Source organism: Dioscorea cayenensis, unplaced genomic scaffold (assembly GCF_009730915.1).
Source record: "Dioscorea cayenensis subsp. rotundata cultivar TDr96_F1 unplaced genomic scaffold, TDr96_F1_v2_PseudoChromosome.rev07_lg8_w22 25.fasta BLBR01001264.1, whole genome shotgun sequence".
In the NCBI taxonomy this organism is placed as follows: domain Eukaryota; kingdom Viridiplantae; phylum Streptophyta; class Magnoliopsida; order Dioscoreales; family Dioscoreaceae; genus Dioscorea; species Dioscorea cayenensis.
Window position 1 is genome coordinate 85561 of NW_024087655.1, and position 20899 is coordinate 106459.

Below are 20899 nucleotides of genomic sequence, written 5' to 3' on the forward strand. Positions count from 1 at the left end.
CCTACCATGGGATCCGGTTCGAAGTAAAGTTGAAATTGAACGATTGGTCCCTTGAATTTAATATAATTTCATTTTAGTCCTAAATTATATAAAAATATTTATTTATTTATTTTTACGTTACTTAAAAACTGTCAAATGAATTATTTTAATTTGTAATTTAATTAAAGGAATATTTGGGTGTGATTGAAGATCCATTCTTGACTTTCACTTTAGATAATTTAGAACTAAATTAAAGTTTAAATCTAATTAGTTTGTTAGTAGTATCATTACTCACATTCCTTGAATTTGATAGTTATGCATTTATGATCCAATATTTTCTAATTCAAAAATACTAATTAGTTTTATTAATACAGAAAAATATTTACTAAGATTTAAAAAGAAGTGAATAGAAACCAAAGGACTGTTCCTGAACTCTTCCACTGATTAGGAATTCAGATTGAAAGATAAAAGAGCAAAGGACTAAAAGCACAAATTTGCAGGGAAAAAAGAGTAGAGAATTCAAGCATCAAAAGCACAAGTTCTTGAGTCATTAATTTGTTATGCCATAAGATGATAAATTAATTTTTTTTTTTTTTTTCTGAAAAAAAGAACTGCAGCTGCAGCTATTTTATTAACAAAACAAGAAAGATACAAAGAAGTTCAAGGAAAAACTGAAAGGGAATACAAATAAACAACTCCAAAACAACTAACCAAAACAAGTTAAAAATAAAAACCAACATCTTGAATGGGCTTCATCAACCAACGAGGCGATGATAAATTAATGTTGATAAATCAACAGAATACATTAACATCAGTTTACAGAACATGCATGTTTGGTAACTAGAAATCCCATAAAATTGGAATAAGGGAAGTAACTTGGTTTCCCCAATGCTACAACAATATGGATATTGACTAATGTTCAGGAACATGAACATACAAAACCATGGTAATGAATGGCTCCATAGTGACAGAAATGCATGGAAGAACAAACTGAAAATGATCGGAATAACTTCGTCCTGACTACTGCATAGTTTTATTGTCTGAGGAATGACGAATTTTTCGGTTGATGCTATGTGACTCTCTCAAATGCACCACCAACCTGCATATGAAGCCATTCTGGAGTTGATCCTTGATCGTACTCCCTCGCTTGAGTTCCGAATGGCAAACTAGGAGCAGTATCATATGCTTGTGGTCCAAACTGAAAACACAGCATCTTTGTTATGTTTGATTATTCAACTGAATGAGAAAGGAGAGTAAAACTCTTGAAATATTGTCTGATTTGAGTCACATCAGTTTCATGAGTTGGAAAAGAACAGGATTTGCTGTCTCAACTTACATCTTTGGGAGGGAAGCTTTCAATGCTTGAATTCATTCGAGACGTTACAGCTTCCAGCTTCATTGAAAGGAACTGCGAAAGCCAATGGCAGATGGATAATATTGAAAATCAAGAAGAAACAAGTCCAAGGAAATGCAATACTTGCCGGAAGCATTTATACCTCGACCTGGCGCTGCAATGCCTGGATGTAATTGATAATCTCATCAAGAACTGATGCTTTGCCAATTACCTGTCAACGTTAAAAGAAATAATATGCAGTTACATTTTCAGTGATAGTGTACATCTAAAGCAAGAACATTACTCATAAACTCAGTAAGTATCAAGAAATATTTAGTTTAAAGCATGGTATTTATGATCAAAGGTAATGGCACCGATGATACACCTTGTTACATCCAGGTACAAGATCTTGTAAGATTTTCATCCGCGCACTTATCTTCTCTCTTCTAGCCTGTAAACGAAAGCATTTATAAGGGCATATATGGAAGACTTTTCAACATGCTGCACACTACTTATATCTTACAAAAAAACAAATTAATATTAATAATGCAACAAAACCAAATGTAGATGTGCTTATGCTTCTTAGTCCACTACATGTAAGCCAGGAAAGCACAAGAGGAAAAAAGAGGGAGCAACTGGTCCCCAAATTGGCATATTGCATCAATCTCAAAAGTAAATTGATATGATAAATGGCTTAAAGAAGGCTGGAAAAGAGAAACCACTTACTCTCTCAGCAAGACTGTGGCTATCAGTTGCTTGGCCCCTTCTTGCTCTCACATGAATGTAATCTTGTTTGGGTGGTTCAGAGGATTGCGCATTTTGATCTACCGGCTTGTCACAGTTGCCCGAACTAGCCTCAGTCTCAGTTTTTGAATTGTCATTCTCAACCCTAGATTTCATAATCTTTTTTGCCCTTTTACCTTCACAATCCGTCTGTTCGAAAAGAAATTAAAAAAATAAAAAAATTGAACAATGATAAAAAAATGAAAGCAGCCAAATCAAACTGATCTTAACATATAAAAAGAAATATTGAAGTAACAAGAAGAAATCCTCAAATGAAAAAATTTGGTCACCCAAAATAAAGATACATTACTATCCTAGTCCTAAGACTAGTCAAAGATAAGAAATTCACACTAAAATAACAAGGCTAATGATGCACTGTAGAAAATAACTGCAAAGGCATGCATATTACACCAGAGAAGATGAATGCATTGGAACTACTCAAGCATAGTCAAATAGATTTCATAAAAATCATTTAGTATTCAAGAACTGCATTTGTCAGCTTTGAAAACTTCAAAGCCTGTGAAAAGTCACTGGCTTTGATAAGATTCTCCCTGTTGCTAAGATTTCAAAATCGGAGAGAATCATTCAGCTAAGGACTAAGTAGAATATATACAGACAACTTGACCAGAAACAACAGGTTGAACAAAAAACCAGAAAATCCAGAACATCTAATTGCAAGCACTATGTTAATAAGCAAATTTCTCATGATTGACACACTGGAAATACCAATATGTGAATGAAAGCAATGGCTTCAGCTTGAGGTGGCAAAGCTGCAACTACAAGTCCAAAAAAATAGGCAAACCCATGTGTTCCTCACACAGCTATAACTCGCACAGTGTGATGCAGGGATAAGGCACAGTACTCCAGAAAGCCTACTCAAATAAACAATGGACTGAAGTTCAGCAGCAGGCCACTCACTTAAGAGTTTTTATTATATGCATTTCTTCAAGATGAAAAAAGAAAACATATAGCTCGTACCACATAGCCAAAGATCCTTCGCTGATACTAGCTAGGTACTATATTTTGACAAGAACTTTTCTATTAAAGATGCAAAATACTTCCTTTTGAGTTATTTCATAATTTTCATCCTGTGCCAGAGCTAGTGAACTGGCAGTTCCAATTGCATTCATTAATGGTTCTGCACTTCAGCTAAGAAAGAAGTCCACTCATCAGAGTTCTAAAAATATTTTTTTTTTCCAGACTGAAAACTATATAACAAACACTCAACAACAAATTGACAGGCTAGATAAACACAAGAACTTCAACCACCTCTAACATAATGCTCTAATTATTCTAATCAGACTTACAAGGTTTCACCAAATTCCCAATTCCCGAAATTTTGTCAACTCTACAACCTGTCAAACACTTCACTGTGCAAACCGAAGCTGAAAACAATTGAAACATTATAAAAATCAAAACTTTAGAATATCCTCTAACTCTAGCCAAATCATCAAATCCCATAAAATGAAAAATAAAAATCGAATAAAATCACATAACAAGCATCACCCCTAATCCATCTCAGATCAAGCAAACACAACCAAATCCACAACAAAAACCCCCAAACCCTTCCAGATCTAACAACCCCCCTAAAAATCACCAACAAAACAAAACCACATACCAGTTCATTCCCGCTACTAGTCGATACAAGCTTCGAAGACTCATCCTCCGACACCGATTCCTTCCGCTTCCGTCTAGTCCGACCACCACCACCACCACCGCTGTGCTCAGTGACAGTATACTCATCCACAGTCCTCGCTCCCCCAAGCATCGGAAACGGCCACATCTCCCGCGCCGCCAGATCCATCCCTGACTCCCCACGACCCAAAGCTCACGTCCCAATAAAACTACCACTAAAGATCCCAAATTTTGGGCATCAGAGAGGTTGGCAGAGCCACTAGGGTTGGTTGATTCCTCGGGAGAAGGAGAGGGTTAGGTTGGTGAAGAGGAGAAGGGATGGTGGCGCATAAATAGGGAGAGATGGAGCAACGCGAGAGACGGGGCCTTCGGCGGTGTTTGCTTTGCAGTGTCGGGACGGAGTTGGGAGGAGACCAGTTTGTAAATAAATATTTTCCCGGGGGGCAAAAAGAGAAAACGGAACCTTCTCTTTTTATAGAGCTTGTGCTACGGAATCCAACGTTCATTAAAAAATCATTGGGAAAAATGCACGTACCACCTTGTAAAAGTTAATAATTTTTAATAGAGAAAATTTTTACTTTCTATTTTTTTTTAGATATTTTTATAATTAAATTAATTTTTTATTAAAAACTTGTATGTTTATGTTGATTGATGGGTGGATAAAAGTTATGGTCTGATTTATATATATATATATAATTTTTTTGGTGGACTTATTGGTCATCAGGTATATCATTGAATAACTATGATTTATAATGGCATATAAATAAATATTGTTTTTTATATGAGTATATGATGCATAATTATCTTGAACCCTTGTAATATATTATGTATTTGAAAATTAGTTTGATTTTTTTTAATTTTTAGTTACATTTTAATTTGAAATATATTATTATTATTATTTATAAATGACGTGCGCATTAAAAAGCCTAGATTTTATAAGCAAGGAATATTAAAAAAAATTAAACAAAGTGGACAAACCAGGGCGTGTTATTCCATCACCTTATATGAGTTAAGATTAGAATCCACCTTCTATATTTTCAACCCACCTCCTATAAAATAATTTATTATAAATAAAATTTTTAATTATTATATTACTCTTTTGCTTTTCTTTTAAGATATTTCATTAATATAATTCTATAACTTTATTAATTATTTTCTTTGGTCCCCTTGAAGTTATATAATTGTTTATTACATAAGGTTGCATCATAGAGTTTTCAATGGTGCATATGAAGTTATGAATTTTTTAAGCCGCATGTGTGGAAAATAGTTTTCTAAAAATAGATTTTTAAGCAAAATAAATCCATATATATATATAGAGAGAGAGAGCTTCAATCATCTACGGATATTCACAGGTTCGTAATCTGTGAACGTTGCTCTAGGCCGTTGGATTAGTTAACCAGTGATTATACCTCACTGTAGCATAGTAATGAACACTATACTCACCTGCGGACGTTCGTAAAACGTCCACAGATGATTTATTGCCATATATATAGTTTATAACTAAAAAAAATAAATAATACAAATAAATTAGTAACATTAGTTCATATTCTAACTTACTTTATTTATTCCCCTAAACAGACACATTAAACCATTTCAAGCAAATAAAATCACCTTAAATAGATTTAATTAAAACTTTATTTAAAAAAAAATTAATTGACTTTTTATTAAATAAAAGAGAATAATTTGATGATTTTGAAGGCAACAATAAAACCTATATAAAGCTACAATTATGACAGCTTTTGAGTTTGGTTTACTTTGAATTAAATTTAAGTTTGAATTGACGAAAATTTTCATGTGCACTTGCTTAGGCATTAATAGCAATTTGAACATATGATTTTGGAAAATATAGTTAGGTAATGAACCCAAAATTATTAGACTATTTGCATTATATTGCATTAAAACTAGTTGTTTATCATTTGATTTGCCTTCCTTTTTAGTAGTACAAAATGTTGGACAGTGATAGTGAAATTTAGTTGTTCTTTTCATTGATGAAGAAATCAAGAAGTACAAAATTCGTTTTGAGTGATAAAGATCAAAACCAATGGAAATCACTTTGTAAATAAATTGTTCTAGCTCAAGTTTATTAATGTGCATTAATGCATGCACACAAGGCCAAGCACTATATCTTTATAGGGTGATAGCATTTATTTTCATGAAACCAAAATAGCCTGCTGCTCAATTACTATTTATTTTATAAAAAAAATAAATTGCCTAAAATGTGTTAAAAATGAAAGAAAAACAGCTAACCGACTATTGGTCTATTAGCACTAAATCCTGTATATAAGGTCTTTATGTTTTGTTAAGGAGATAAATTCGAATATCAGCTCACATTGAATGAGGGTACTCTCTGGTGTACATATTGAGATAAACTCTATGTGTTATGCATGTCCCTGACATGAGTTATCCATATTTCGTTAAAGAAAAAAATACAGTTACGAGTATAAAAATAAAAGTTATAATAAAAAAATACCAGAGATTATTAGGTGACCATACAATGATAAAAGAGAAAGTGGGGAAGCATGTCATGCCCTCTAAAAAAATTGATTGGGACCATATCTATATGGTCTTCTTGCCAATTAAGTATTAGGGATCTTCATGCCCACCATTAGAGGAGCTTTGATCAATGCTGGAAGTGGTGCAAAAAAATCAAGTTTGTGTTTGATAGTTAACTTCAAAATCTTTTGGCCAAAATCTCTCTAAATTCAGTGTTATAAGTGAAAAAAAAAAACACATAATAAATTTTAATTAAACTTAAAACGGGTAATTAAACTTAAAAACGGACCGATGAAGGTAATAATTAAATATAAAATTATTCTTTTTTTGACTATATGTTCCAAAAAATAGCTCAAATGACGAATTTTTAAGTACCTTGACTTCGAGGTTAAAATTGAGCCTCTAAAAAAACTCTTTTTTTTTTTATAAAAATGGATAAACCACAACTTAAAAAAAAAACAGTACAACAAACAACAACCAACCAGCTCAAACAAACAAATGAGACAAGAAAATAGAAATAGAAAATATAAAACAGTAGGGAAAAAAGACGCTACATTAGCGGTGTGAATATCCACAAACAGGAAAAAGAAAGAATCAACTGGAAAAAATACTGGAGGACCCCGACCAAGAACTGAGATGACGAAGTTCACCAAGAGGCAACAAAGATCAGCTTAGTCGAGCCGAGAAGAATCACTCTTAGAGCTGAGGGTGTGTCGAGCTACTAACAAGGTCGGCTAATCTGGCCCTCAAAAAATTGAAGCGCTTGACAAACTGGATGGAATCGCTGGAGACTTCTTGGGTCGAATCTTTAGATGCAGAGCACCGGTCAATAAACAAATGAGAAATTTTAAAAAGGAGTGGGTGCTTAATGAGACCAAAAATGTTATTTACAACTAATTAAATAATATAAATAACTAAATAAATAAAATAAGAGTTCTAAGATTTGAGCAATATATTTTTCACAACTTCGAAAACTTGGGCCTGCCAAATATTATTATTATTATTATTATTTTTTTGAGAGAAAGGCAACAAGTACCAGAATCCGAAATGTGCACCCGTTGGTAAATATTATCACTATTTTATAATAATCTCACTTTCTTAAAAAATGTATTATTTAAAATAAATTATTTATTTTATTATTAAAGAAAAAAAGACTAGGTACGGTATAAACGGCAACATTGACTACCTTAAAATATTCGAAAGAAATCTCGGCCGTGCATTGAATAGAGACGGCGAATCGGACGGACGAGAGATGATGATGGACAGCTCTCGTATTTCCCAGCCAGTCAAACTACCGAGGAATCTAATCCCTAAAATACCCTTCTATCCTTTGAGACAATGGTTGAATAACAATGTGGTAATCTTGAAATTTTAATGATAAGACGAGGCCATTTACGTCCAATCGAAAAAATTCTTCACCTTTTTTATTTAACCCCTTCAAAACTACCAAATTGAGTCGAAAACCAAAATTTTAAGTCCAATATACACCTCTATCTTCGCAAAAGAGGAATCAGAAATTTCCTCACCTTTTCTATTTAACCCCTTTAAAATTTCCAATTTCAGTCGCACAACAAAATTTAAATTCCAAATATACCCCTCTACCTTCGGAAAAGAGGTCGTTAATAAATAGTGTGGTAATCTTGAAATATAAAGAATAAGAACAGGGTATTTACGTCAGAACATAAGATTTGCTCACTTTTCTATTTAAACCCTTTGAAAAATACAAAATTAACTTTAAAAGGAAAAATTATATAAAATTCAAGTCCTCTTCCGTTTTCGTCTCGTCTTGGAATCACAACGACGAAGAGTCCTCGTTCGCCGGTCTCGTTCTCGTTCTCGCCCTCCCGGGAATCCATCGGAGAGTTCTAGGGTTAGGGTTAGGGTTTGGAGAGAGGTTGGGTTGGAGATGGGGCAGAAGACGTTGATCTATAGCTTCGTGGCTCGGGGTACGGTGATCCTGGCGGAATACACGGAGTTCACCGGAAATTTCACTGGAATCGCTGCCCAATGCCTTCAGAAACTCCCATCCAGCAATAACAAGTTCACGTACAATTGTGATGGCCATACCTTCAATTATCTCGTCGAGAACGGATTCAGTGAGTCTTGATTTAGTGCGTTTGTTTGGATATTTGGATATTTTTGATGAATTTTTTGTGTTTGTATTTGTTTTTTTATTCATCTGATTTATTTGCATGCGTTTGGATTTCATTAGTCTGTTTTTGGGTGTGTTTTGATGGGGTTTTCTTTGATTTGGTGATTGGTTTTTCTGATTTGATTTTTTGGTGGGTTGGTTTGTTTGATTTGATCTTTGAGAGCTTGATTTGTAGAGGATTTTGGTTTGAATTCGATGGGATGCCACCGATGGGGATGTTCATACTGGAGTTTAGGGCAAGGGAGCGAATGGAATAGCGGAAGTTCAAATATCTTTTGATTTCTAGTTTCAGTTTTGCTATGCTTTGATTCAGACGCAAGTCTTCAGAGTCGTTGCATTGTTGTATTTAATCTCTGATAGCTTGATTTATATAGGGATTTACGTTTTAATCAGATAAAAATGGCGCGGATTAAGATTTTTTTTGTTTTTGATTATGGAAAGGCGCGAATAGAATCGTAGAAAATTTGAACATCTGATTTTTTTTTTAAAGCAATATTTGAATTTTTAGGTTTTTTTGTGTTTATTTTTGGAAGATTGTCACAATTTGGTTCATTTATTGGCCTTTTAAATGCATGGAATCATGAATATTTGATTAATGTTATTCCAAAGCAAATGCCTTTGTTAATCACCGCATGTGGTGAGGATGGGGTGATCATATGAATGTTTGAGCCTGTTGATTTCAAGGTTTGTGTTTCAATTATTGTAACTGGCTTGATATCACAGATTCACAAGTCCTGCACTTAGAACAGCATGCTGAGAATCCTGTTTTAACCCAAGAATGGAAATCTTAGTACGAATGTGATTGAATTACGCTGTTTGAAGAAATGTGTTGCTTCATTAGCTAAAAGATCATAAACTTGTTTGGTCAAAGATATATACATACCACTATGTAATTCTTTGCCTGTTTTCACTGACAATGGATGTCAAACATTTGTCGGTCAGCAATGGAATTTCTCTGTTAGCATACTATGCTGAAGTTTGCTTTTGCTGTTGTGCTATGTGTAGAGTATAGGGGTAACTGTGCATACAAAGTAATGGATTTTTAAGCTTATCAGAACTCAATAGAATAGTGCTTGGTGTTTGAATATGTGGCTGTTGTTTGCAATATCTTATTTACAAGCCGGCATTATGTTGTTATCCCACGTTCAATGAATCTGTGATATGATCTAGCAAATATCCATCCTTGGGGAACTTTTTTTTCTTGTATTCTCTTAAGGTGCACAATGTTCATTATATAAACACTTTTTTTCTGGCACCTGATTTTATGCAATGTTTTGTAGCTTATTGTGTGGTTGCAGTAGAGTCAGCTGGACGACAAGTCCCAATTGCATTTTTGGAAAGAGTCAAGGATGATTTTAGCAAGAGATATGGAGGTGGAAAAGCAGCTACAGCTGTAGCTAACAGCCTCAACCGAGAGTTTGGGTATATTGGCACATTTTCCTAATCAAGCAAAACATTGTAAATAATCCTGGCGAATCTTCATTTCACATTCTTACTTATCAGCTGAACATCACGTGTATCAGGTCAAAACTGAAAGAACACATGCAGTACTGTGTCGACCATCCTGAGGATATCAGCAAGTTGTCGAAAGTCAAAGCCCAGGTTACAGAGGTCAAAGGAGTTATGATGGAAAATATTGAAAAGGTTAACATTTCATCTTTTTTCTGCTGAGATGTCTCATTCTAATTTCCTTTCTCTGCTTGATGTTCTTAGAATTTTATTGCTCTTATCTACGGGCTGCTACCGTCGTTGTTGTTTACTCATTACCAAATAATATGGATCTGTTGTGTTCAGGTTCTCGATCGTGGGGAGAAAATTGAAGTCCTTGTTGATAAAACTGAGAATCTTCGATCTCAAGTACACAATTACTTACACAGACTCCATAATTGTGGAGATAATACTACCTCATAGATTCAAATCTCCTGACAATCAATCAGTGTTAGCGAGAACATAATAATATATTCGGTTCTTTGAATGCAGGCACAAGATTTCAGGCAGCAGGGAACCAAGATGAAGAGGAAGATGTGGCTGCAGAACATGAAGATTAAGCTCATAGTCTTCGGTATCATCATTGCTCTGATCCTAATAATAATCCTGTCTGTCTGCCATGGCTTCCATTGTTGATCAGATAAATGCATGATTCAAACCTCGCCATTCAAGTGTAGCAAGCAACTTCATTCACTAGTACATGAAAATTGTGTTTTTGTTGAGCGTGTGTGTTTTAGTGCCTCCATTTTGTGAAGAAAGCACCTTTCCATCTTTGTTCGTTTTCAAATCTTCAGATATTTGGAATGGTGTTTTTTTTTTTACAGCCTGAAAGTCCAAGATGCTTTCTTGCTTGTAAGTCTTGGAAGTTTGAATGACATGCTCCATTTTTATCCCTAGTTTGGGGATCTTATGATTGAAAGACAATAAAAAAACAAATAACCATCTTAAATTGGGTTGATCTTTTTGCATGTTGATTTAGTGATGTGCAGTATGATCTTCAGGTCTCCTGTTTAGGGATGATCTTTGTATTTGCATACTATGATATAATCTTCAAAACAGATTAATAATAATAATAATAATAATAATAATACAAAAACAGTTAGATGGATTCGAATCCAGATGATGATAGCGGATCCAAACCCTATAAATGAAATCCGCCATTCACCGGAGAAAGTGGAATCCAAAGTTCCAAACAAGGATGAGGACAAGAAGGCCAATAATAAAAAAAAACGAAAGAAAGGAGATTGTGATGTATTAAAATAATTTATTATTATTTTATTATTTTGTTTTTAAAATAATATTTTTATTTTATAAAAAACCATGTTAGCGAAAATTCATAGAAAATCAAACTCCCATTAGACACTCCCATTAGACAGAGTGAATTAATATGCAGAAATCCAAAAACATAAGAAGAAAAAAACTTCAATTATATTAAAAGGATTAAAAGGATAGATTCTTATATACATAGAGGGATTATTTTAATAATTCTATCTATTAAAAATAATAAAAATGGTTTTTTTTACGTTAGAAGAATATTTATATTTTTTTTTAATAGGATATGTCCAATGATCATATAGTCTTAGTCAAATTGATTAAAAAAAAAAAAACAGAATGACAAAAAATCATATGTCGAAAGAATATAATAAAAAAAAAACCTAGTTGCATTATTTTTCATATATTATCATAGACGCACATAAATATTAGTTATTGTAAATTATCACTCATTATACAACTGCAATTGTATTACTGTATATATCTGTATATTTGACAACTCTCTTATTGGGAGACCCTTGCCACTTAAAAAACAAACTAAACATAGTAAAACAGAATATGAGGGATTAGAATCCCGGAATCTTCATTTTAGTAAAAACCGAGGATGGAGAAAGAACTTCCTGCCCCACCAGTCCCCATTCATGCTTATAATATGACATATATAATTCAGCTAAATATCATATTAAATAATTAATAATAATAATAATATTTTTTTAATACTTGGTTTTAAATAAATAATGAAAATAAATCCCCATTGGATATTAGAAAAGGTTAGAAAAGTGGAGGTGATGCTCCCCAGTCACTACCTAAAATGAGCCGGCCTTTATCTCTGGAAGATAAGATATAATAAAGTAAATTGTTCTAAATAAGGCATCAAACCACATCAATCAAATGTCAGATTCATAAATATGTACCTAAATTAGCAATTAATAGTAATACCCTTTTTTTAATAGGAAAAAAAAAACAGAGATAGACAACATTCAAAACAATGAAACATAAGAAGAATAGTTTTTGGAAAAAAAGTTACTTAACCTCAATTTATTGTCATTACACAAAAGAGGGAACCAAAAAGCACATAATACAATTTCCAATCTTACATAGTATATGTGTGCACAACAGATGCACAACAACCTCACTTAAAACTAGTTCACATTTTGATTGTACTTTATATGAACTTGCACATAATTAGAACCTTCACAACTACCACAACAACAACATCCACAAAAATTTTATCAGAAAGAATTAATTAACAAGCCATTTGATCTCTGAATGAAGATATCTCTTCAAAGATTGGGAGTCTCTTGGACCTGAATGGCGCCCATTCACTCATCACAAGGTCTAGTCTGTTCATGAACTCCTCATTGATGTTAATGTTCATGTTCATGTTCAAGTTCAGCTCAGAAAGAAGTTTTCGAGATTCAATCTCCTGAATTAATGTCTGCGCCCGTTGTGCGCTTCTACCGTCGTCGTTTCCTAAGAAACTTTGGTTAAATACATCATCAAGAATGTATCGGGCATCATCATATCGACCTTGCTTGATGAGGCACAGACCGAGATTACAGGCCTTGTTTGCATCAGGCTCAATGGCTTGAGCCTTGCGGTATACAATCTCGGCAGCATTGTAGTTGTTCTGTTGCATGTAAGCCCATCCCAAGTTACCCTGTCAAAAAAAGTAATAAATAAACTTTGCAAATCGGTATCTAGCGTATCATATTACTGTTTCATGATACTCGAAACTAATAGCAATAGCAGCAAAATTACCAAACTGAAGAGCAGTTTGTAAAATACCAGGATTCGGGAGGTCTCTTGTTTTATGGAGACTTGAAATTTCTTTCCATGAGATCGAGCCGTCTTGGTGGTCTTCCCATTGAAGGCCTCTCCCATGTATATCAGTCTAAGCTTCTGCTTCAATAACTCTATTTGCTCTTCTATATTCCCACATTTCTGAAAATGCAAATAAAAGACGACAATTATCGATCACTGCCTTCCTTATTCATTAAAGATCTCATCGATGAAAAGAACAGAGAGCAACGTAGTACAATACCTTGTATAGATCGATGAGAAGATTGTCAAGGGATTCTTGAGCTTGTTTTGAGCAGAGATGTCTGAAGGATTTGATGGCCTCAATGGCTTCTTCGGCCCTGTCCTGTTGTTTCATCACCACTGCCATGTCTTTCAATGCACTGTCCACCCGGTCTCCGGCATTTATCGCCTTCCAAAACCATACAATTGATGCATCTGAGTCCTTCTCCACCAGCTGACAATGTTTACATTACATAGAATCAATGAATCATCTTCATTGTTAAAAAATTCGGTCTTTTAAACAGATGGAACACAGCAATTCATACTCACTATATTGCTGTTGAAATAAGAAACAAAAATAGAGATCACAACAATCAAAACTAATACAATAACAACTTAAATCTTTCAATAAAAGAAATTGTTGGACTCTTGATGGAATAAGTTTGCTGCAATCTCTAAATGTAAAGAAGTAGAATTCATGAACTCCAAAACCAATGAAACCTTGCAATTGAATCAATTAGGGACTAGTTCTTAGATAAAATAAAGGAAGAACAACAGAAGCATCCAAAGCAACATCCAAGAAATATAAGCATGAAAAAAACATAGCAGAATTACACTTGTCATGGTACAACCATGTAAACTTCCTGAAAGAATTCACCAAAAGATCCAAACTTTCCAATAAAATCAGCATCAAAAACCAAACCAAGCAACCATTTGTCAACAAATAAACAAAGAAAACACGATACCAACACAAACCAACGAACAATTCATCCAAAAAAAAAAAAAATCAAACAAGACAAAGTAAAACACAAGATCATACACACACAAACAATTATGGATCCAAATCAACGGAGAATAAAATCAAATAAATAAAGAATAAATCAAAACCTGAAGATGCTTAGCACGGCCATAAGGGCTGTCACTGGAGGGAACTTTATGGATAACATGGAACAAATCCTTCTTATCTCCTCGTCTTCTCTGAGATACACCTCCTCCTACTCCAATTTCAATCCCTACTCCGCTGAGCCCGCTCTCCATTGAGCTCCAAGTTTCGGCGAAGAAGAAGGAAGATGGAGAGAAAGAGAGAAAAAGGTGAAGTTTTTAATGGGAAGGAGGAGGGGGATGAATGTGGACGGGAATGAGGACGGGTTCAGAGTGTTTTGGAATTGGTTCGCGGGGATCCGTTTGTTTGGTCCCATTCGCACGTGTAGACGGATGGACGTGCAAGTCGGGTTGCGGATCTTGTGGGACGGGTCCGACCCGGTCAGGATGTTAAACGGACTTGACTTGGATGGATCCGGATCCGACCCGGTAAGGATGTTAGATCAGATGGACTTGACTTGTGCTTGTGGGTGGATCCGGTTCAGGTTTAGTATGTTTTTCTTTCCGTTTTAAACTATTATTTAGGGTTGGTTTAGGGCATTAATTAATCCTGTCCATTTTAAACTTTTTTTTAAAAAAAGTAATAAAAAATTCGTTTTAATCACTGAACTACACGTCAAGTATGTAGGGTTCTTTTTTTAAAAAAAATAATTTCAAGGTTAAAATTAACACTAAACACTAATAAAAAAAAGTTTAAGGGGCTGGTTGTGGGTTGAAGCTTTTTTTTCTTTCACTAATTTTTTTAAAAAATAGTTTTAACTGGTATAATTTTTTTTTAAAATGTTCTATAAAAAAAATTTTATATTTATATTTTTTTAATAGAAATTTGAAAAAAAAAAAATATATTTTGATTCTTTTGTTCATTTCTGAAAAGACTCAAAAACATCAAATCCACGCAAAACGAGTGCATTGAAGTGTTACACACCCCTCATTTCCTTTAAATCAATTTATCAAATATATATTATCAAATATATATATATATATATATTATATATTTTTTTTTGAGAAAATGGATCACTTTTGAGCAATGCTAGCAAAATTTGGAGATATAATGGAAAACAGTCTGGTTGAAACTTTATCTATATTTTTGTTTTTATCTGTGAAAATACGAATAAACTCCATTTAACATTTTTTTAATTCAAATTATTACATACTGACTTTGGAGAATTTATTAAAACGAATCATTGTTAATGACAACTGTCCGCATTATACTTCCTTACCATAATTTACGCAAAATAATAATGACAATAATCATGTTCTTTTGACGGTATTAAAAGAAGCCAAAGCAAGTACAGCTCAATGGCTGAAAAGGACTAAAGTTTTATAAAGCTTCACCAACAGAGCCCAATACCTTCGGGTCTATTGGTTCACGGGTCGCCGATAGAGCTCTCACCGAGTGGTGAGAGTTCGATTCTAGTGAGGCACGTTCAGGGAGTTGTGAATAGTGGTTGTGTACGGGTGGTTCCGTAGCACGTGGGCTGACCCCGTCCCCACTTGTTCCACCGAGGCATGCTGACGTCCCCCGGGTCTCTAGTGGGTTCGCCCCGCTCTTCTTTCCCAAAAAAAAACAGAGCCCAATACAAACATTCTCCAACAGCAAATGAAGAGTTTTTGTTAGATTAATATGGCCTTACAAGAGGAAACAACATTTCAATGACCTAATTTTAGGAAAAGAGTTCCTCACCCAAAATCAAAATTGGGTAACCTTTTTTTCACATTAAAAAAATAGTTAAAATAATGCTTATGATTGGAACTTCAATTTCAATTTGTTAAGAGTCTTAAGACAGAGGTACCCTGAAAACTTATATATATATATATATATATATATATATATATATATATATATATATATATAAACAACTTAATGTACAATAAAGCCTGCAAAAAGCTTAAATCACCTGCCCTCAGCAACTGATTAACAACAAAATTAAACAATTGAATTGAAAGTAGAATTACTAGGTAGAAATAAGTTGAAATGTCAATGAATGGCAAGGATTTAATGACATACTCTACCGATTATAACTTAAGGAAATTAAATACTGAATACACAGATGGGATCTCAACATATAGAAAAAGAATTATTGCATGAGACTTAGTTGGTACCAGTGATGAAGGATAAAAAAAAAGGTAAAGAAAACTTAACTAGACCTGCCAGGCTAATTTGAACAATAACAGATAGGAACACTTTGATTATCAAACACTAGAAACAAAATGAACATCTGATAACCCGGAAAAGATAACTGGATGGTTTGTTTTTCTGTGAAACCACGAATGCATCAGAAAAACAAACTCACAATGAGTGAATGGGGGAGTCTAGTTTCCCCGCCCGCGATCACCCATCCTCCCCCTTCCACGAACAAAGCCTCTCCCCCCACCCCCTCTGCCCCTCTCATATCCAGCACCTGTTGCATTTGAGAAGGAAGAACTAGAGTTGATATCATGTAAAAGCATCATAAGATAAAAAGCACAAAGTATGCAGCCATTAACACTAGCAGGGAACTTTTATAACATATTTATCACTAAGCCAAGCCATTCATTAATCATGTCAAGGGGCATGATTTTAGTGACATTTCGAGGTAAAGTATTAGAAATGAACTATAAAAGACTTACCACGATAAGCATAACCACCACCTCTACCACCACGACCACCCCAATTTGAGTTCCATCCACCATTTTCTTCATAAATTAAATTTTAAAATAAAAAAAAAAAGCCAAAATGAGAACGCATCAAAAAAGAGTAAATATGTAAAGTTCTAAACAACTCTACAAATAGCCAGGCACACCGGTTCAGAAGGAATCGTCATCACTACAACACACCACAATAATTTAAAAACATAAACTTCTAATGATCCTCTATTTTCATTGTTTATAAAACAGCCATTCCTAAACAATAAGTTCCTGTGATGCCAAACTTCCCTTGCATAAGAGATTTGAATCAATGCACACCGGGCCAATCTCATATGAAGAACTGCTCTTAATGTAGTACATTCAGACCGAAAGAGACATAATAACATATTTTCAGGCATTTTAATATGTCTAAGAGCAATAACTAACCAGATATTGCAATCAATTATGATAATCAGGAAAAGCACTATGTTAACGAGTGTATTACCATAATTGTAACCATATCCACCTTGATTGCGGCCATATCCACCTTGGTTGTACCCTCCACCCTGGTTGCCATAACCCCCTTGATTGTTCCCATATCCACCTTGATTGACATACCTTCCTTGATAGTTGCCGTATCCTCCTTGACCATTACCATAGCCGCCGTACCCATTGTAATTACCCCTTCCCCAACCTCTTCCTCTCCCTCTTCCTCGGCCACGCCCTCGACCATATGACTCTGAATCAAACATTGCAAACAATTATCGATCATTTCAAGGTGGAATTCCATAATATAATCAAGTAATACCTTCAGCAACTTGAACTTGCCCTTGTCTTGGTTGATGTTGTTGGTGGTGGTGTTGTTGATATTGCTGAGGCTGCTGCTTATACTGTGGCTTTGGTTGTTCCGCATACAGAGGGGCTTGATACCTAACGAGATGGAGGATAGATACATGAAGTAAAAAGAGATAGTGCCCGTGCTTTAGAGCACTGCATGTAAGAGGCTAAGATTATGGTTCCAAGTTATCAAAGAACATTTCTCATTCATGTTTGAAGCAGAATAACGGCTTGTAAAAAATTAATTACCCAGGTGAATTTTTGCTTAACTCTCTGGTTGACAGGGAGATTGATATCATTGATACATGACGGGTCATCTCTAGACTGCGACCAAATAAATAACAAAAGCATATAAATATCAAAGGCAGAAGATAAACAATCTATTTTATATATGAACAGCTAAACATCAAGAGACTTAACGGTACAAGGCCCTCTTCAATTGGTTCCCATACATCAGTAATGCTTACTGAACTAATTTTTGTATCTTGGTGCAACCCAGGAATCCTTTTCTGAAAGTAAAAGTGAGTGCAAAACTTTCAATAAACTGGTTTCCTAAACAGTGTGAAATGAACTAATAGCAAAAAGAGAAATATATATATATATATATAACCTTCAGAATCTCAGCAATGGCCACTGTTTTGCTGATCGCCTGACCCATTGCCTTCAAGACAATCTCCCCAATCCGTTTTTCCTTAAAAAACATACATATCAACAAAAAGTAAATCACTTGATCAACAAGCACTATCAAATCTTTCAGAAATCACCCCCAAGTAAGAATATGCATAAGCACAGGAATTTAAGTCAGAACATGAAATACATCATAGAATAACAGATTGTAATTATCAGGACTGATCACTAATGGTAAGACTACTGGACCACTTGGCAATAGAAGGGCAGGCTAAAAGATTACAACACCAAATAAAAAAAGACATTTACGTGCTGCCTTGCACAAACCAGATCTACAGATTATATCAACCAAGGGAATTAATCCAGTCCTAATTGCAGCACGCAAATGCCCCTGAGAAAAAAATTATTTAAAATACACATGTTGAAACTTTCAAAATATTTCTCAAAGATATAAGTAAAAGAGGAAGCACAAACTTGGTCAATGCTGTAATTTCTCCTGAAAAAAATATTTAATTGGTTCAAAAAGGCACATATGATAATATGTATCTTCACACTTTAAAAGATGGTAGTTTTGAACCTACCTTCAATAATGACCATAAACTAGGACCAAGAAGAATAAGAAACTCTAAGAGGCTATTTTCATAAAAGAACACAAAAGCTGATGATGCTTCCTATCTATATTCACACATTGATAAAAAAACCATATTAGATGGCATAACTTCGACACCAGGAAAATTTTCATTATTTCATAATACATGAGAGTATGCTCCTCAAATGTATTCTTGCAGTTTTACAAGTCTGTCATTCAAATACCCAGGCAGATGCATCAATGTGCGAGAAATCAGTTAGAAAGGAAATTGACCAAATACACACAATATTGATGACCCTGTTCAGGCTAATCAATTTTGCTGTTATTCTATGACAGTCTCATGTGATATCTTACATAACATTTTACCCAGATGATCATAGAAATAAGAACAACACTGAATTCAGCCATATCAAAACAATAAGTAGACATCAGAAAAGAAACAGATGTTTCTTCCATTCATAAAAGAAAATACATAAACAATATCATATCAAAGGTATAGAGACAGCAAGAAATACTATACCAGCTGATGCATTCATCACAGGTTCCAATAATTATAGTCATCCATGAAAAAGATAAGCATATAGGGAAGGAAGACACTAAGTTTCCTTTTTCTTTCCCAAAGAGAAGTATTTAATAGAAACCGACAACAGCTAAATTGCCTACCAATGGTGATTGGTGCATGAGCATCTGTAATGTTGCTTGTCTAACACAGCATATTTGTCGGCTACAGGCATAAACTGACAAATGAATCATGGGAGAACTTTCTCTAAACAGAACATTTACAGAGATTGCACTATGAACATGATAGCCATCAAATGTACATTCATGGTAATACTGCTAAACCAAAAGATCATTTTATTTCCTGTAATCAATTCAAATGTCGCTTACCTGACACAGCATATTTGCCGGCTACAGGCATAAACTGACAAATGAAACATGGGAGAACTTTCTCTAAACAGAACAAATACCGAGATTGTGCTATGAGCATGACAGCCATCAAGTGTACATTTATGGTAATACTGCTAAACCAAGAGATTATTTTTATTTCCTATAATCAAATGGGTAAAAAAACAAAAAAAGGCAAGAAGTTCAATTCAACTGATTTCTCAACATACTTTAACCTTTTATTATATTTGATATTCTCTGAGCATTGGCTTTGTGTCACTTAACAACAATATAATAACAATACAAGTGTTACCTTTTCCAAAGAAACACATGGGAAATCTTGCTCAAATAAATCTTGAACAATACTATCAAATAAAGGAAATTTAACATATCAACTACAATGAAATTAAAATAACGAAACCAATCACAGCTCCATGGATGCGTTCACTTATTTAGCTCGGAAATAGCACAAAAATGTCCATAAATCTCATACTATGTGGCAAATATTAGTAAGAAACAACAACTCCAACAAGATCAGCAAAACAACTTGAACAAACCCTAATCAAGAAATGAATCCCATTCTCACTGATCAAAAAGCAGCATTGATTCACAACAAACTAATCCAAACAAGAAAAGAAAAAAAGATAAAAAAAAACAATCAAGATGATCTTCAACCCAAAACTCTAATGACAAACAATGAACGATCACACATTTGCAAAACACCACCATCAAAATCAACTCAAAATCGCAAAAGAAAATAAAAGGGAAAACAAATATACCTGAACGAGGCTAGAAGCGTAGGTGATGTAGTTCTTGATAAGGCCTTGGGTGGTGATCCGGATCTCGTTCTCATTGATGGCGGACTCGGGTCTCGGCTTCTCCACTCGGTGGTACCTATCCATGGTTATAGCAAGCTCTTCCGGTGAGAAGGAAGAGGGATCGGGAATCGATTAGGGTTAGGGTTTGAAGATTTGGGGGCGTTTCTAAAACCCTAGAGAGGAAGGAGCCGCGGGTGAAGAAGAAGAAGAAGAGAAGCGAAGCTTAAACCTCTGCGGCTTTAAAATTGAGAAGCACAAATGCGGATATGCCACTCTAACTCTCTCAAATTAGGGCTTTCCTTTTTTTTTAATTAAATAATAGAGATTATATATTTTTTTCAATAAAAAAAAATTATATATATATATATATATATATATATATATATATATATATGAGCTCACGCCTTTACAAAAATTCATGGACGTCCCGTGAGACGGTTAAATTAATATCCAACAATGGACACTCTAAAACTCACCATTCATCCCTTTTCAAACAC

The 20899-nt window shown here is 34.3% G+C and overlaps 4 protein-coding genes across 4 annotated transcripts; 1 reads left to right on the forward strand and 3 right to left on the reverse strand.

Moving 5' to 3' along the window:
- Window positions 1–699: 699 nt before the first annotated feature.
- On the reverse strand, window positions 700–4182 carry LOC120256024 (transcription factor BHLH089-like). Its single transcript, XM_039263799.1, has 6 exons — window positions 3714–4182; window positions 2039–2245; window positions 1698–1763; window positions 1476–1544; window positions 1316–1387; window positions 700–1177 (listed from the first exon to the last, which is right to left on the reverse strand). The coding sequence occupies exons 1-6, from the start codon at window positions 3897–3899 to the stop codon at window positions 1049–1051; spliced, it is 729 nt and encodes a 242-aa protein (XP_039119733.1). The 5' UTR covers window positions 3900–4182; the 3' UTR covers window positions 700–1048.
- A 3947-nt stretch (window positions 4183–8129) lies between these two features.
- LOC120256012 (putative vesicle-associated membrane protein 726) lies at window positions 8130–10684 on the forward strand. The gene is made up of 5 exons (XM_039263785.1): window positions 8130–8319; window positions 9656–9797; window positions 9899–10019; window positions 10170–10232; window positions 10356–10684. The coding sequence occupies exons 1-5, from the start codon at window positions 8130–8132 to the stop codon at window positions 10497–10499; spliced, it is 660 nt and encodes a 219-aa protein (XP_039119719.1). The 3' UTR covers window positions 10500–10684.
- A 1474-nt stretch (window positions 10685–12158) lies between these two features.
- Window positions 12159–14269, reverse strand: LOC120256010 (protein SULFUR DEFICIENCY-INDUCED 1-like). The gene is made up of 4 exons (XM_039263783.1): window positions 14046–14269; window positions 13180–13392; window positions 12924–13079; window positions 12159–12795 (listed from the first exon to the last, which is right to left on the reverse strand). The coding sequence occupies exons 1-4, from the start codon at window positions 14193–14195 to the stop codon at window positions 12382–12384; spliced, it is 933 nt and encodes a 310-aa protein (XP_039119717.1). The 5' UTR covers window positions 14196–14269; the 3' UTR covers window positions 12159–12381.
- A 1822-nt stretch (window positions 14270–16091) lies between these two features.
- On the reverse strand, window positions 16092–20681 carry LOC120256011 (RNA-binding protein FUS-like). The gene is made up of 8 exons (XM_039263784.1): window positions 20364–20681; window positions 18094–18174; window positions 17904–17992; window positions 17733–17807; window positions 17455–17576; window positions 17152–17385; window positions 16650–16715; window positions 16092–16441 (listed from the first exon to the last, which is right to left on the reverse strand). The coding sequence occupies exons 1-8, from the start codon at window positions 20484–20486 to the stop codon at window positions 16353–16355; spliced, it is 879 nt and encodes a 292-aa protein (XP_039119718.1). The 5' UTR covers window positions 20487–20681; the 3' UTR covers window positions 16092–16352.
- Between the last annotated feature and the right edge of the window lie 218 nt (window positions 20682–20899).